This window comes from Amaranthus tricolor, chromosome 14 (genome assembly GCF_026212465.1).
Source record: "Amaranthus tricolor cultivar Red isolate AtriRed21 chromosome 14, ASM2621246v1, whole genome shotgun sequence".
Taxonomy (NCBI): domain Eukaryota; kingdom Viridiplantae; phylum Streptophyta; class Magnoliopsida; order Caryophyllales; family Amaranthaceae; genus Amaranthus; species Amaranthus tricolor.
Genome location: NC_080060.1, coordinates 5,875,442 through 5,893,150, shown reverse-complemented (window position 1 = coordinate 5,893,150; position 17,709 = coordinate 5,875,442). Strand labels below are relative to the sequence as shown.

General features: G+C 34.9%; 1 protein-coding gene across 1 annotated transcript; it reads left to right on the top strand.

Moving 5' to 3' along the window:
- The first annotated feature begins 309 nt into the window (after window positions 1–309).
- Window positions 310–16,906, top strand: LOC130799993 (importin beta-like SAD2). The gene is made up of 22 exons (XM_057663312.1): window positions 310–654; window positions 824–959; window positions 1,044–1,131; window positions 1,239–1,388; window positions 3,457–3,619; window positions 3,778–3,962; window positions 4,086–4,259; window positions 9,290–9,435; window positions 9,528–9,651; window positions 9,738–9,918; window positions 10,528–10,687; window positions 10,792–10,833; window positions 10,913–11,031; window positions 11,118–11,319; window positions 13,304–13,435; window positions 13,865–13,968; window positions 14,136–14,315; window positions 14,680–14,819; window positions 14,912–15,051; window positions 15,125–15,282; window positions 15,940–16,072; window positions 16,157–16,906. The coding sequence occupies exons 1-22, from the start codon at window positions 565–567 to the stop codon at window positions 16,315–16,317; spliced, it is 3,108 nt and encodes a 1,035-aa protein (XP_057519295.1). The 5' UTR covers window positions 310–564; the 3' UTR covers window positions 16,318–16,906.
- The last annotated feature ends 803 nt before the right edge of the window (window positions 16,907–17,709 follow it).

Below are 17,709 nucleotides of genomic sequence, written 5' to 3'. Positions count from 1 at the left end.
AAATGATAACTAAGTTGTTAAAATGACAAACAAATTTAAACTTATCAAAAAAAATTATCACATCCTTATATGTCTTTTTACATTAATTAGTTTTCTACTATAAGCTAAAATTAATTAAATACTCTAACGTAATCAGTTAATAAAATCAACTAGTTAAATCAATTCATAAGATCGACTAGTCAAATCAATTATTCTAATCAGTTATGAGCTATTAATTATCAATTATTTGCCAAATACTCCGTAATCTTTTGTCTTTAACAATTTACACTTGGTTCCAAAATCCCAATTTTACAATCCAAAAACCCTAATCATTCAAACACTATAAACAAACCATCTTTCTCTCTTATGCTCCGCATTCCTAAACCTTGCTTTTGCTTAGTCCATATTTCCGCCATTAAAATTCACCAATTTTCTCTCCTTTAAACCTTTGAGATTCTGCCTCTTTGGCTCAATCTCTAGGGTTTACTTTCTCTTCTTCTTTAGTGTTGTTGTTAACTTACTACTGTGCGATTGCTTTCACTTGATCAATTTTGGTGGTTCAATTTTGGGGGAGGGAAAGGAATTATGGATCTTCCCAGTTTGGCGGTTATTCTCCATGCTGCGCTTAGTCCCAATCCTAATGAACGTAAAGCTGCTGAAGATAGTCTCAATCAGGTTCCTCTTTTTTGTTTGTAATTCTTGATTATCATCATCATCATTATTATTATTTGAAGTTTTTATGCATCCGTTGATCGCGCAATTGTGCTATTGATTGATCTGATGCTTGAATTTCAGTTTTTTGATGTATTTTCATTCCTTTTCATTGATGTTGGTAAATTGGCAGTTTCAATACACGCCCCAACATACTGTCAGGCTATTACATATAATAGTTGATGGAAATTGTGATATGGCTGTACGCCAGGTTGCTAGTATTCATTTCAAAAATTTCATTGCCAAGAATTGGTCGCCCCATGAACCTGGTTTGTTTCCTTTCTCGTGCTGTTTTATACGTCCTTAGCTGTGGCCGCAATTTCTCACATTCTTGATGATGTTGTTCTTATTAGATGAGCAATCCAAGATCTCTCCTGCTGACAAAGATATGGTGAGACAGAATATACTAGCATATGTGACTCAAGTTCCACCACTTTTGAGGTATGGTGCTTGGGAAAGTGTTATTTCATACAACCATCATCACTCAATCTCTATGTATGTAATAGATTAAGGTAGATGTATATGATGTTATATGGTGTAATTTTCAGGGTGCAGCTGGGTGAGTGCCTAAAAACAATTATCTATGCTGATTACCCTGAGCAGTGGCCTGCTCTTCTTCTCTGGGTGAAGAATAATTTACAAGATCAACAGGTTTATGGTGCTCTATTTGTTTTGCGGATTATCGCTAGAAAATACGAGTAAGTATTTGATTTCTGTCTACTCATGTAAATGTAGTAGTGGCCTGTAAATTGATTTCTGTCTATTTACTAGTCTGTTCTCTTTTTTTTTTTGGTTTTGGTCTCTTCTTTTATTCTACCTAGGCTTGCGACATGGGTGTATGTGAAGGGCTGTAAAGCTTTAAATTATTCCAAAAACAAAGACAACTTAATTGGGAGAAACTATGCCACCTTTAGGTTTAGCATGCTGCTTCTAAAATATGGACAGCTTAGCCGTTGAGAGTTGAGACATGAGATCCCTTTCTCATTTCTTATTTCTTTATGTTATACTATATCTTTTGATTGATGTAAGAAACCATAGAAAATTCATTCTTTGAATAACAAATGAAAAAAGGTCGAATGTATTTTTTGATGAGAACACTAGTTATAGAATTAATGTAGAAGCTATATGTCCCCTAATACAGATGATGCTGCTTATTGTGATAATTATAAAAAGTGGATTTAGGTATTCTCTTGTTCTTTGATAAGAATAAAAAGGTGTTTGTTCGCTCTTCCCTTCTTTGATAACAATGTGATAGCAGTTAGACAGAACAATTTGACAAAATGCTTTGAAATGTTGATTTTTTCTCTTGTTTCATTTGGCTCTATATTAGTGGCGTACCATAATGATAACAATTGTTTTAAGATAAAATTATAATATGAATCCCATAATATTTGAAGTATCAAATATTCTTTAGAATTGTTCCTAAGTTTTTGAGGAATAGGGGCACCTCACCTACTAAGACCTTGTGCTTCCTCTTTGTCTCTTGTCCCTTGCCCTTTGCGCCTTGTGCTTAGGCTTTAGGTTCCTTTTGTGCCTTTGTGTGCCTGCACCTTTTAATCTAAGGTCCCTTAGCATGATCGAATTATATTAATTTGATTTGGGAGAATTATTGTTTTGAGTAATGTGAAGGTCGTTCATGTTTGTTGATGGTTACATAAGTGTTGTCAATGATCTCAGCGTGAAGCTCGACAGTGAATTAATGCTAGGTATGATTCTCTTTTATTATGATTTAAAACTAAAGAGCTAAAAAATTTTGTATGCATTGATGACATAAATATATAGATTTTATCATTATTTTATTGCTATAAATAACAATATGAAAAACATGTTAATATGAAATCAAAATTCTAGGGATAAGTTATAAAAGTGGAGCTTAGAAGAGGAAGAAGTTTTCCGAAGATGACAAAGATAATATCAGTGAAGAATGACAATATAGATTTGAAATTGTGAAATCATATGAAGGAATAGAAGAGGAGTTTATATGTAGGTGCTTATTGAAATTGATTTTGCTAACTTTAGGTTAGATTTAGATATTATTATTGGTATTAGATAGAGTTGAATAATCTTTGTTAGCGATAGTGGTTCTTGGTCATTTTTTTGGATTCATATACCCAACAAAATATTGTGATTAAGGCTTTGTCATTGTCGTGGACTACAGTTACAAGAGCAGTGTGACAGTGTCATACTTTTAAGTAACTTTTATGGGGTTAAAATCAGTTTTATGTTTTTTTATATGTATTTGAGGTTGAATAAACATTAGTTCACTGATGGTTTATGGCTTTTTGCCATGTGAATATACTAGTATTTTAGATGGTCCGCCCGATCTATGATTGTCATGCTATTTTAAGAATGGACATACTATTCTTTGTATTGATAAGGTTGCTTAGTTTGTGTGAATGGTGACAGACATCCCTTGAAGCAATCTTCACTGTATGATGTCAATGCATGATTATTACTTGTCAATTTGAAGTTTATGATTTTACATATCATCATAAATGCCAAGCTGTTCTCAATTTGTATTATTCCCTTGAGGAAGGGTTGTCTTTCTTAGATCTGATTATTGTAATTGTGGGTTGATCTGGCATATGGAGGGCTTGTTTACCAAAGAATATTCAGTATAATGAAACACTATTCTACTTTAGTTAGTGGTCACATAGTTTTTAGTTATTAGTTATACTTCGGATTGGATGATTTCATGCCTTATATTATTGTATCCAATATGCACTTTTCTTTTCATCTACTCTGGTAATGTGTTTTTTTTGGCAGGTTCAAATCAGATGATGAGAGGACACCTGTGTATCTAATTGTTGAGGAGACATTTCCTCCGTTGCTCAATATATTCAGCAATCTTGTCCAGATCCCAAATCCTTCACTGGATGTTGCAGAACTAATCAAGCTAATATGTAAAATATTTTGGTCATCGATATATGTATGTTTTGTGATCTGAGAAAAGTAAATTGCTATTCTTAGATAGTTGTACTTGTTACCTTGTTTTTCTTGCTTTTTCTTTTTGATTGAGCTGGATGACATTTTGATGGGACCATCTATCAAATCAAAGCTCACAATTGTTCACTCGTTCCTTTTCAGTTGGAGATACCCAAACAACTATTTGAACCAAATTTTTTCAATGCTTGGATGGTCCTTTTTTTAAGCATTTTGGAGAGGCCTGTTCCTCTAGAAGGGCAGCCTATGGATTCAGAGCAAAGGAAATCTTGGGGTTGGTGGAAGGTAAAAAAGTGGACTGTTCACATCCTAAATCGGTTGTATACAAGGTAGTTTGCTAGTTTTGGAATGATTTGGCATCTATGTTGTCTAGAAATGACAAGACATTATAGTTGTAGGATCTAATCTAATAATCCTGTTGGTAATTTGTTGCATTTTGAAAATTTCTGCAGATTTGGAGATATGAGGATCCTAAACCCGGAAAACAAAGCTTTTGCTAAGATGTTTCAGAAGACTTATGCAGGGAAGATATTGGAGTGTCATTTAAATTTGTTAAATGCGGTCCGTTCTGGGGGTTATTTACCTGACAGAGTTATCAACCTTATTCTGCAATATCTAAGCAATAGGTGGGTTTAGTTCTATTGATATCTCTTAATTTTACCCTTTACAACTATATGTAGTAATTTCTTGTAAAAGTTTTTTCCTATCCTTTGTTTTGAAATGCTCGCCTAGGCACGCGTGATGATTTGGGCGCCTTAATAGAGTTGGGCTAGGTGATTCGTTCAGTGAGTGCTTCAAAGCGCTTAAGTCAAATATCTTATAGCGTTTTAGAGAACCTTTTGGTTTTGGTCTCAAGTGGAGCTCAATTGATGTGGGAACCAATCAATGTGTTTTCTCTGATCATCTCCTTTATTTCTCCTCTTTTTCTTTATTCTTCCTCTTCTGTTTCATAAGACTTTTTTTGGAGTTTGTTATATGTTTCGTTTCTGGATTCTGGAGCGCTTCACACCCAAAAGCTGGTATCAACGGCTCAAGACCCTTAGGGTCCGTTTGGTTCAGTGAGCAGGAATGGAATGGTATGGAACCCCATACCAGGATGGTATGGATTCAGAGCCCCATACCAGACTAAAACTGTTTGGTTCAATCCTGTAATAGATATTGAATCCATTGACACTGTTTGGTTCAATTATGGAATGGATTCTCTGTCCAGTTTGTATATAGATACATACATACATATTATGTTGCAAATAGATAATTACCACTAATTAAAAAATACTAGTTCAATACATTTTCACTCAAAATGGTGTCAATACATCTCCACACAAAAAGATTCCAATATATGTTTTTGACAACCAAACACAAAGTCTACATAATTTTATAAGTTAAGCATTTTCATTACATCACTTATCCAAGTTAGGATGAATGAGGTTGTTTATAAACTCTTTCTTCCACTCATCATCCGAGCATTGGTAAAAGAGTGAGAGTTCACTTGGATTGGAGGCCAACCTCTTGGAAGCTTCCATCATTTCAAATCTTGTCAATCCTTCTATGCGAAGCAATTCACTAACCAAATTTTTTTTTTATTTTCCTCAACTTCTTCACGAGCCATGATAGCTTGCTCATGTAGTTGTGTAGTAGAGAAGGCACTTGCAATGGTAGAGATGTGCTTGTTCATCTCATTCATATGATTTGAAAAGCTAGAAGACATATTGTTAAAAGAAGAAGTTAAGTCCACAACCTCTGGCTTCTTCCTTTTCCTTGCTAGTTCATTTGGAGCCTTTTCCTTTTTGCCTTTCTTTGAAGAAGGTTCACTTGGAGTTGATTGTTTTGACTGGTTGACGGACTCATTATCATCAAATTCATCGTCTTCATCACTACCACCCTTATCTAGTTCAATGGTCTCTTTCTCTTGATTCTCAACAGCTTCGACAAAAGTCTCAGATTGCACTCCAGTAGCTCGATCGGCACCAAAGATAATTGACAGTTGATCATAAAAAGGAAAAGGAACATTCCATAATCCTTGAGCATTTTTGTGTTGCTGAAATTAAAAAAAGATACGTCATTTACAATATGTTATAATTTCTAACAAATAGTAAACAAGTCACCTTACAAAATTCTTCATAAGATTGCCTTTCACAAACAATCATATTCTTTTCATTATCCCAAGAAAAACCAGAAGTGCGAAACATTTCAGTTAGCACATTATATTTATCCTTAAACCATTTGATTTTTGATTCAATATGGGGAATAGCTTTCAACCCACACCCGGGAAACTTCTCATTCAATTTCTCCTCTAACTTATTCTTGAAACCACCTTTGAAACTCCCATCAGCTTTCCATGAAGGATCGGCACTCATCTCCAACAAACCATTAATCAAACACTCTTCCTCAGATTTATTCCATGATCGCTTGTTTTTCCCTCTTCCACTTTGAACAGATTGACCAACATTCATCCTATACAACAATGATGTATTAAAAAAAAGATTACGAAATAAGGCTATTTTCTTATTTGCAAGATAAATTAAGTAATCCGATTACACCATAAAAAAGTATGTCAACACCATAAAATTCGATTACATCATAAAAAGGAAAACTCAAACATAAATCCAAATAAACTAAAGAAACATTTATGTTTGGCTACTATGCCTAAGTCTCCAATTATTAAACATAGTTTGTGCTAAGTTATTCCGATAAGCAGTCCAAGCATCCGTAGTAGCTATTTGAGTAATCAAATCAACTTCATCATCTAGGCCATCATCATCACTTTCGCCTTCTTCATTATCGGAATCCCAATACATTGTGTAATTTGTTGGCATATGTTTTCGAATAAGATTGTGTAATAGTACACATGCTTGAACTATACGCCCATGAGTACGTATTGGAAAGAAGGATGGGGTCCTAAGAATACCCCACCTTCCTTTTAATAGTCCAAAACATCTCTCAATAACATTCCTTGCCTTAGAATGTTTCATGTTGAAGTACTCTTCCGCACTAATTAGTTGTCGGTCCCCCCACTCTTTAAGGTGATATCGATGACCTCTATATGGTGCTAAAAATCCTTCACAATTCGTGTATCCTGCATCTACCAAATAGTAGGAACCTTGACATATGGAAAAAAAAAATAGGTCATGACATTGCTTATTGGACTCCGCAATATAAAATCTACCAAAAAGTATGATTACCTTGCGGCACTTTTAAACCATTAGGCCTAGTAATAGCATCTCGAAGGACACGACCATCATGAGCGGATCCTTCCCAACCAGGTTGAACATATATAAACTCCAAATTAGGGTTACATACACCTAACACATTCATAGCAATAGAACCTTTCCTTGTTCGATATCTTGCTTTATCCTCACTTGGCACATGAACACTAATATGAGTGCCATCTAAGGCTCCTAAACAATTCTACAAAAAAAAGTTAAGAGGGATAAGTTTTACAATACACAAAGTGGGTAGATTTTTAAATAATATAGATGAAATTATGTTATTACCTTAAAATATTTCCATCTATCCACTTCACAATCTTCTGTTATAGGTGTCGGCTCTTTTAGCAAGTGTGTATGTAGTTTTAACACGGCAAGAAGACATCGGTGGAAGTTTCTACTAACACTTTCTCCACTTCGAAAGAAATGACTTCCAATTGTCCTATTTTTCAAATGATGTGCCAACATGTACAAGAACATAGCTACAATTTCCTCCAAAGACATATTTCGAGTGCCATCTAAACCACCGACATCTCGGACCATCTCACAAAGGACATAAAAGGTTTTTCTATTCACACGAAGTTCACTTTTGCAGACTATATCACTATCCTTGATTAGTGCATCCAAGTGCTTTTGTCTAAGGTGTTTCATCTCACTTTTGCTATAACGTGGTCGTTCAATTTAATAAACAATTACACCCATCATATACATCACCAAGTACATGAGTGTGACGACATTGTTAACAACCATGAGAAGTACAAGTAATTCAATTTGTCTCTTCTTCCTTCTTCTTACTATGGCTAATTGAGATGGAATCATTTCTGTGAATGTATATATGCATCATCAAATTAATCTAGCAATCATTACTATGGCTAATTCACATTGTTAATAAAATGAGCATTTGCATTAATCCAATACAAACTGAGCATTAATCCAATACAAACTGTGTAAACCCAACTGAACAATTTCCAGTATATCCAATATAAAGTAAACAATACAAACTGAACAATACAAACTGAGCATTTGCATCATCAACAATACAAACTAAAGCCAATTTCCAGTTTCCAAAGCCAAATTTCCAATACAGTACATCAATTTCCAATACTAAAGCCAAAAACCTCAAATAAACCTCCAATACAATACATCAATTTCCAAAGACCCAATTTCCAATTTCCATGAAATCAATCCAAAAACCACAAATAAACCAAGCAATCAAACATCCATGAAATCCAGTACAAAGCAAAACAGAAAGACGAAGTGAATTAATCCATGAAATCGAAGTTCTCAAAGTTGCAGATCTGAAAAAAATTGCAGAAGGAAGACGAAGTGAAATAAAAAAGCAATCTCCAATACACTTGAGTCTCACTAAACAAAGATTGTTTAACAATTAAAAAGGGAATCAAAAGCAGAAAGAAAAAAAAAAAGGTACATACTTTGGAAGATTGAGTTTCAGCGAACGGAGGAAGAAGAGAGTACGGAGGAAGATTGAAGAGCAGGAGCAGGAGCAGGAAGATCCAAAAGATTGAAGGAGAATCAGAGAAGAACTCGTGGAGATGAAGATTGAAGAGCAGCAAAGATTAGGAATTAGGGTTTGTATATGGGAGGAATGGATATTGAAACTTTAGGGGTTAGGAGGGTATGGGATATTAGGGAAAATAAGGGTATGGGAACCCTTTTGGTATGAGAACCCAATGTAAAATTAGACAACCAAACATTGGAATGGGTTCTCATACCATTCCATACCCATTCCAATAACCAACCAAACACACCCTTAGTGTCTTGGAGTACCTTGCGCGTTTTAAAACTAATTTTCTATTTCGTGATTTCTTTTTGGTGAAAAGTGTACTTTCGTGATTGTTTGGTGCTGTCTATATTTTTTAAGTTGTGTGCTTTTTGCTGTTATTAATGGGCCCTTTTCACTTATTCATGACAAAAGTTTCATTATATTTCAAGGTTCCTTCATTTAACTAAAATTTGGGTCTACAACAAAAGCTTCCATAAAAAATCTATATTTCTAGTCTTTTTTTATGTAACCTAACTCAATTTTTTTAAAATAAATTTGAGGGGAGGACGCACTCAATGCCATTCCATGTATATTCTTTATATACTTAAGGATGGAAGGGAGGACACACTCAATTCCGTTCCATTTATTTTCTTCATACTAAAATATAATGTTTGTAATGGAATCATTATTATGCACATGCCATTGCCAACAATGTTGAGAGATTGACCATCGGGTGTCTCTTCTGAATGTTTTAGATTTGCCTTATCCTTTCAACTTTTTATATGTTGATGTGATGGGTGACTTTGAAAGGTGAACTTGTGTAATATATGTACAATGATAGTAAATATATGAACTGTACATTTTTGCTTTGTTGGCTAGCGTATCCAATAATATATAGTTTTGGTACTAATCTTAGAAGTTAATCTTTTATTATTTAATATTGTAGTATTTCGAAGTCCAGTATGTATCACTTGTTGCAACCACGACTTGATGTTCTTCTTTTTGAAGTAATTTTCCCGCTGATGTGTTTCAATGACAATGATCAAAGACTTTGGGAAGAGGATCCTCATGAGTATGTAAGGAAAGGCTATGGTGAGTTTTGTCGGCTCTTAACTGTCTTCCAGAGTTTGTTTATTTTAGTTGATTTAACACTTGGTGGTTATGCACTTATTTTTGTTTATTAGATATTGTTGAGGATCTATACAGTCCAAGGACTGCTGCAATGGACTTCGTGAGTGAGTTGGTCAGAAAACGTGGCAAGGAAAATTTGCAAAAGTTTATTCAGTATGTTGTTGATATTCTCAAGAGGTATAAGAACCTTTCTTTTTTAAATTGTTTGTGCTACCCGGTTGTGATACTTTTTACAGTTGCTGTAATGATATTGCCACTGCCAGGTATGATGAGACCCCAGTGGAACTCAAACCTTATCGGCAGAAAGACGGAGCCCTTCTGGCTATAGGTGCGCTTTGTGATAAGTTGAAACAGACTGCGCCATACAAATCTGAGTTGGAGCACATGTTAGTTCAGCATGTTTTTTCCGAGTTTAACAGCCCTGCTGGTCACTTAAGAGCTAAGGTTTGTTAATTTGTTTTTTTATTGGTACTTTTGGGTTGTATAACTGACACTTTATCACAGCCTCTTATGTGTTACAAATTGACAATGCAAAACTGTTTTGATGCTAAAAAGGGATAATAATGTCGCTTGTTTCGACATTCCACACGTGGGTATATTTTAGTTTTTCATTGAAAGTTTTAAGTAGATCTACATGTTTTTCTTTCATTTGGCTTTTTAGCTATCTAACACTGCCTATTGCACAAGCAATTCTTTACCCTAGCTGGTCTTTGTAGAGTATAGAGAATGACAAGGCTGTATTTGTAATGATATTCTTTGTATGCTTCTACTGTGTAAATGTATGCCTCTATTGTGTAAATGCCAACTTTGTTTGATTTGAGAAATGAGAATTAAACTCAAGCTATTGAGTTGCTGTGCAGCATTTATTTTTTATTAAAGACATATTTTCACATATTTGGATGTCTCTCAAAAGCTCACTGTTTTCCTTTATTTGTGTTTGAGGGATCATTGAATCTTTTTCTTTAGTTGTGATAATATCAATATATGTTGGTTGTTGATTGTCACCCAAAATTTCAAATTATGATCATTTTTACTCTACCTTTTTAATGCCAGGCGGCTTGGGTTGCTGGCCAGTATGCCCACATTAGCTTCTCTAATCAGGACAATTTCCGTAAAGCACTTCACAGTGTGGTGGCTGGGCTGCGTGACCCAGAGCTTCCTGTTCGAGTTGATTCAGTTTTTGCTTTGCGCTCATTTGTGGAAGCTTGCAAAGGTCCTCTGTTGCTTGTCTTATTTTCATTCTTTTTGTTCACATTCAATCATTGTTCATGGTCGGTCTAGAAAATATTGATTATCTAAATTTACTCTTGTATGCAGATTTGGGGGAGTTGCGGCCCATTTTACCACAACTACTTGATGGTAGATAAATTTATATACATGTATCATTATATGTTCTGTATTCTATGCAAGATATTCTTATAGGGTTCCATCTTTGCAGAATTTTTTAAACTTATGAATGAAGTGGAAAATGAAGACCTTGTATTCACTCTGGAGACCATTGTTGACAAGTTTGGGGAAGAGATGGCACCATATGCTTTTGGATTATGTCAGAATTTGGTAATGCTCTTTTTTATGTGATTTGCCACGAAAGATGTATTATTTGTTGGTGTCCTGTGTCCATGAACTCCATCTTGTATTGTCAGGCTGCTGCATTCTGGAAGTGTATGAGTACTGCTGAAGCTGATGAAGAGGGTGATGATCCGGGAGGTGCATTGGCTGCTGTTGGCTGTTTGCGAGCTATTAGCACTATTCTTGAATCTGTCAGCAGGCTCCCTCATCTCTTTGCCCAAGTCGAGCCTACTCTTCTGCCTATAATGCGGAGGATGTTAACTACAGATGGCCAGGGTATGGTTTTTAGTTTGACATGTTTGATTGTGCCACCAGTGCTGTTTTTGTTAATAATGGACTAACGATGATGGATGAAATAACCTTCATTGTTAATAATGGACTAAAAATCTGACAGTCTGTTAGTTGACACTGAAAGTGTCACTGAAGCACGAATTATTTTTAATTTGAAGCTCATCTTAATGGCTTGATGAGTATAAATATTTGGGGAAATATTTTCATAGAGGATACAGTGGATAAAATCTTTACTCTGGTCTGGGGATCTGGTGTATGCAAAACCAATTTATTTTTTAATGAAAATTTGTAGCCTTTAATGTAATTAATAATCTGTATAACGTGAAAATACCTCAGTTGCTTGGATGTGCTCTTCTTTTAAAGTAAAGCAGATTGTATGTATAGTTTTCATCTCCATTCTCCATACCTTAGTACTTAATATATGCATATAAATATTTCAATTTTACCGCTCGTCTAAAATATATAAAAGTTACAGAAATCAAATGATGAGACAATAGATTCTTTTACTCAACTACAACAACAATACCAGAGCCTTAATGCCAAAAGATTCGGGTTGCTACATGAACCAATATATCAGTTTCAATGGTCACATGAATTATTCTCCATTCATTTTGATTTTCTACCATTTTAATTAGTAAGTCTAGATCCTTCATATCTTTTTTAAATCATGTCCTTCAAGTCATCTTCGGTCTTTCTTTGCCCTATTTTTAAGTCTCCTGAGCTCTTTCTATCGTCCTTATCAGTTCAGGGTCTAGATGACTCAAGTTGTACGTTTGCGTGAACCTCTTATTTTGATTGCAAAGAAAATCTTTAAGATCGCTGATAGTTCACATATCTATGAATTAAGTGGTCAAGCCTCAGATTCGTTAATTACATGTGGATTATTGTAAAATTGGAGCTGGTTTTGTGGGTGTTTTTTTTCCACAAGGCTAGGTGCAAAGGCTTAGTACTTGGTAGGGTGTTCGCATTTAATCCATCTGACCGGCCTTATTTTTGGCGGCCCTTGTTATTTTCCGCTACTTTTGTTCATTTCATGGTTCTTTCGTTTCAGATTCTAATGGACTTAAGTAAATTGACTCATTAAATCATATGATCTTATTTATGTGAAGGTGCAATTAATGTTTGCTATCATGGGTCAATTGAAAACAACCTCTTTGTGATCACATGAGTAAGATTGCATACATCTAACCTCAAAACCCCATTTAAGTGGTAGCTTAGGTGGGAGCCACTAAATGATAGTTGAATATTTTTCTCTTTTAAGATATCGAGAAAAGGATGCCACAGAAAAATGAGTTTGGTAGAGCTGGGAATTATAATAACCCATTACCCTCCTGACTTGGACTTGTTCTTTTAGATCACTTTGTTATAGTTTTATTTTTTAAAACAGCTCGGCGATAAATTATGAGTATTAAATTCTTGATAAAATGTAAAATATTTTTTCAATTATTATCAGTTGTCTTTTGAGTTTTGAATCTCTTTATGAATTGTGTTGTCTAATCGAGTAAATCTACTCAATGAAATGTTAATGAGTCAACTAGCTTACTCCAAACCGGTACCCACTTTTCGTACTGAAGCACACTGTGAATTAGGAAAAAATCAAATATCTTCAACAATCACTGATGAACAGGAAGTTTCTTGTTTGCTAGAATGTAGATTATATTATCTGCTGCTATGTTATGTGCCCGTCAATCTTGGTAATTTCTGCGAGGTCCTTTTGGATCTTGCAGGCTGTTGAGTGATCTCAAGGATAACCTGTGATATATAGCTTATCAGCGGTTAATAATAAAAACTTTTTAAAATATTTTTTATGATTGTGGTTATAGTTTGACACTTAATTGGTGTTTCAATGTTTAGAACATATTAGTCAACCTTGTTACTGATAATTAAATTAGTTTGACACTCATTTACTCCTGCCATTTTTTATGGATTGCTAAGCATTTCATGTTTCTGATTTTGGTGGTCTTTGCAGAGGTCTTTGAAGAAGTTTTGGAGATTGTGTCTTACATGACGTTCTTTTCTCCTACAATTTCTCTGGAGATGTGGAGTCTTTGGCCATTGATGATGGAGACACTGTCAGATTGGGCTATTGACTTCTTTCCAAGTAAGTTTTGTGGTTCTTCTATTGTAACCTTGCAACCAGTTATGTGTTTCTCCTCTTTGTATGGGGCCGAGGAGGAACTTATCATTTCTGTACATTTAATCTGATTCTGACCTGACCAGTAATTGAGAAAAGTATGTGTAACTAGAGGTATTGAGTCCAGGTTAGGATCAAGACTTACATGTCTATTTGTTCCCCTCCAAAAAAGTCTTCAATAATGTTTTAAAGGGTTAATTCCAAACTGGAATCTGGTCTCTACATAATGCGAGAAGTGTTCATCGTTTAGCGATCTCTACCTGTAAAATTCATTAGAATAATAAGTTTCCTTTCACTGCTCTAACGCTTGTACTTATCGTTCTGCAATCTGTAGAATTTTTAGGCTTTTGATTGTAGACATTGGTAATATCTTATGCAATGCATGATTCTATGCAGACATCTTGGTACCTTTGGACAATTACATATCACGTAGCACTGCTCATTTTCTTACTTGCAAAGATCCAGATTACCAACAGAGTCTTTGGAAAATGATATCTTCTGTGAGTTTCTAATTCTGAACTACTTATTGTTTTGTTTTAGCTTATAGAGGTGCATATGTATGTCTCTTTTCTCTGTGTGTGTGTGTGTGTTATGAATGCATCTTTCGTATGGTGTATTTTCACAATTTCTCGTGCTTCTAGCTGTTAACAGATTGGATATGTTTCAGATAATGGCTGATAACAATCTTGAGGATGGTGATATTGAGCCTGCACCAAAGCTTATAGAAGTCGTTTTCCAAAACTGCAGGGGTCAAGTTGATCACTGGCTTGAACCATATTTAAGGATCACTGTTGAGCGTCTGCGTAGAACGGAGAAGCCCTTTTTAAAATGCCTTCTGATTCAAGTGGTATGCTGTTAGTTACAAGCCATTTACTTGTATGAGTCTGCATTGTTCCTTCTTGGACTAAGGGTTTGGCATTGTTGTGGTAGTCTGTCTTTTACACAACATTCTTTTATAGAATATGTAGAACTTTCGAATTCACTCGCGAAGAAACTTCAATCATTAGACACCTCTTTTATTGATAGATGTGAAGATCCTGTTTTCTAGACTTTGAATAGTATATTGTGGATGTGTGCTTTATTTTACTTGATATGTGGAAAAGTTGTTTATGTCCCAGCTCTGTTGCTCCGATTTCTCGTGGTCAGTTAGTCCACATTTTTTGGTCAAGCTATATATGAGTTGAATATGTGTTTTATGTATTTTTTTGCAGATTGCTAATGCTCTATATTACAACCCAACTTTAACACTAGGGATACTCCATCAGCTTGGTGTTTCTACAGAAATATTTAATCTTTGGTTCCAAATGATACAACAAGTGAAAAAGAGTGGTGTGCGTGCTAACTTTAAAAGGTGTGCTCTTCTTAGTTCCCTCTTCCTGTATGTTATTGCTTTGGTTAGGTTTTATTGTTATTCATAATTTGCTCAAGTTTGATATTATGTAGGGAGCATCATAAGAAAGTTTGCTGTCTGGGATTGACCTCATTGTTATCACTTCCTGCTAACCAATTACCTGTGGAAGCCCTTGGACGCATTTTTCGGGTGACACTTGAGCTGCTTGTTGCGTATAAGGAGCAAGTTGCAGGTATGTATCCATTGCGTTTCAACTATATATTTGATTTTTGAATGCTGACTTTTATTCATTCCTTGTCTAACAGAAGCTGCAAAGGTAGATGAGACTGAAGATGATGATGACATGGATGGTTTCCAGTCTGATGATGAAGATGAAGGCGATGGCACTGACAAAGAAATGGGAGTTGACGACGAAGAAGGGGATGAGGCAGACAGCAATCGTTTGAGCCGTCTAGCAGCACGGGTGAGTATTTGTGGGTTTTGAACCTGTGTTGAGCCAATACTTGAAATTTTCTATTATTTTACTCGAGTATTTGTGAGATTTTTAACTGTTAGGACCCTTGTCTTTTTGTCATGTTCACGCTTTCAGTTGTAGAGTTGATTAATACTTAATGAGCTGAAAACTGCAAAGTAGTGTGGAATCTGGTTGTTGTCTCGGGCTGTGCTAAATAAAACCATTGGGAAAGCTTACTAACTAGCTCTGAATATCTATGCCTTCTATGGCTCATTTGCTTGAGCTACTACTCTTGTCTTTCTGCTGTTGCTGCTCACTATACCAATAGATGGGGAATTCTTCAATTTGTTTAGGGCTATGTTACCTGGACTCGAGTACGTGTATCGGATACGGGTGCGGATCCTAGTATCCAATATGTCATTTTTAGATTTTTAGGATACGGGGACATCGTCCTAATATTGGATACAGATACAGGGATATGGGATAATAAAAAAAAATCTCAAATAAAAAATACTGAAAATTGCCTTCAAATTTATAAAAAATAATAATAATAAAACCTAAAAATTTTCATTGATATTAACGGTCAATAAAAAATAAATGTGAAGGAATAATTGACCATCATTATCCTTAATTGTACTTAAATAGTTATAAATTTCGCTCTTGTAGGCTAAAGCATTCAGATCGACGGATGAGGATTATGACTCTGATGATGATGATGATGATGATTTTAGTGACGATGAGTTGCAATCTCCAATTGATGAGGTTGATCCTTTTATATTTTTTGTTGATACAGTCAAAGGTGAGTAGAAAAGGCACATTTGTAAGCATCTTATAATTCTTTAATACTCTTTATTTGTGACTGACTCTCATTCTTTTATTGAAGTAATGCAAGCTTCTGATCCGTTGAGGTTCCAAAACTTGACTCAAACTCTTGAATTCCAATATCAAGCATTGGCCAATGGAGTTGCCCAGCATGCTGATCAAAGACGACAGGAGATTGAGAAAGAAAAAATGGAAAAGGCAGCAGCCACCGCTACATCATAACATCATATGCTGGGAAGTAAGTTGTTACTTTGGCTTTTGTCGACAGTTTCAGTTACATGTCTATTCCATGTGTGCTGCGTTTGGTGCCATAGATTGTGGCAATGACGGGTGATTGTGAGGCGGTCATTCAGCTACAAGTTACTAAAATTTTGCTTTCGATATAGTCACAAATATCACTGGGCAGGATTTTCTTGCTTGTCGTAATGCCAACTACCGGAATTACAATTGGCTTGGTTTTACATCATCCCTTCCCGGACCTGTAGTTGGGGAACGATTGGTCTCTTTTTATGGCTAAAAATGGAGGTTATGCTTGCTGGGTGTATAATTACTCATTCTTTATGTATGTATTAGGCATCAACTAAGTCTAGTCCATTGTGGCTGTATTCACAATTTTGTGTTAAGTATGGCCTTTTTGTTTTATTATTCTGGGAATTCTGGCTACACCACATGTGATTGGTTGGGTCCCTTAATTTTGAGGGATTTTTTCAATTTTGGCAGTATGTAGCAAGTTAAACTGACTTGTTGCTCATGTAAGACTTGCTGATTTTTGTGTCATATATAATACATTGAGTTGAGATTTGCGGCTTTATCTCTGGAATGTTTGAAGTATAGTTAGTTATGATCAGGAATGATAACGGGTTCAGTCTGAACTGGACTATTGATCTAATAAAAGGTGAAAAAAAATCACATAATAAGCTTTTTTTATAAAAAAATAAAAGTAAGCCCTGAAACAAAATATTTCTCAAAATAAGCGTTTGCAGTTACTATTAGTAGGTAATTAATAAGAGGTAGCAAAGTTTGCAGTTACTATTAGTAGGTAATTAATAAGAGGTAGCAAAGCCACCTTAACAATCGTTCATTGTTACTATCACTCGAGCTTGAGGAAAGACATTATTCGTTGTATTATTATTAAGATTGTATTTTTAAATTTTTTATATCAGTCATGACTCATGTCTATTTATAGTGGGTCTCGCCTGCTAAGTAAGAGAGGGTGGGTAATGACAAAAAAGATATGTAATAACCGATAGACTTTTAAAAATTCGAATTAAATAATGTTTGGTATGCTATCCGTCTATACCCATCCATACCATCCATACGCATCCATGAACACCTCAACTTTCAATGTTGATATTATAAAAGTCTTCATTTTTATTTCAAGTCATTAACGTTTGATATTTTAGAACTATGCTTTTAGTAGTTTTCATAAAAGGATGTAACCCAAGTTGTAAGATTGCTTATTTAGTTTCGGCTTGGTTGAGATAGGTTAAAATAGTTAAATATAAAGGTAACCTAAACATGTGTTATATTAGCCTTCATAATAAATAAATGAAACTTACTATGTTTATATAATTTAATTAAGCAATAACATTTTGTTCCATTATCCCAATATCA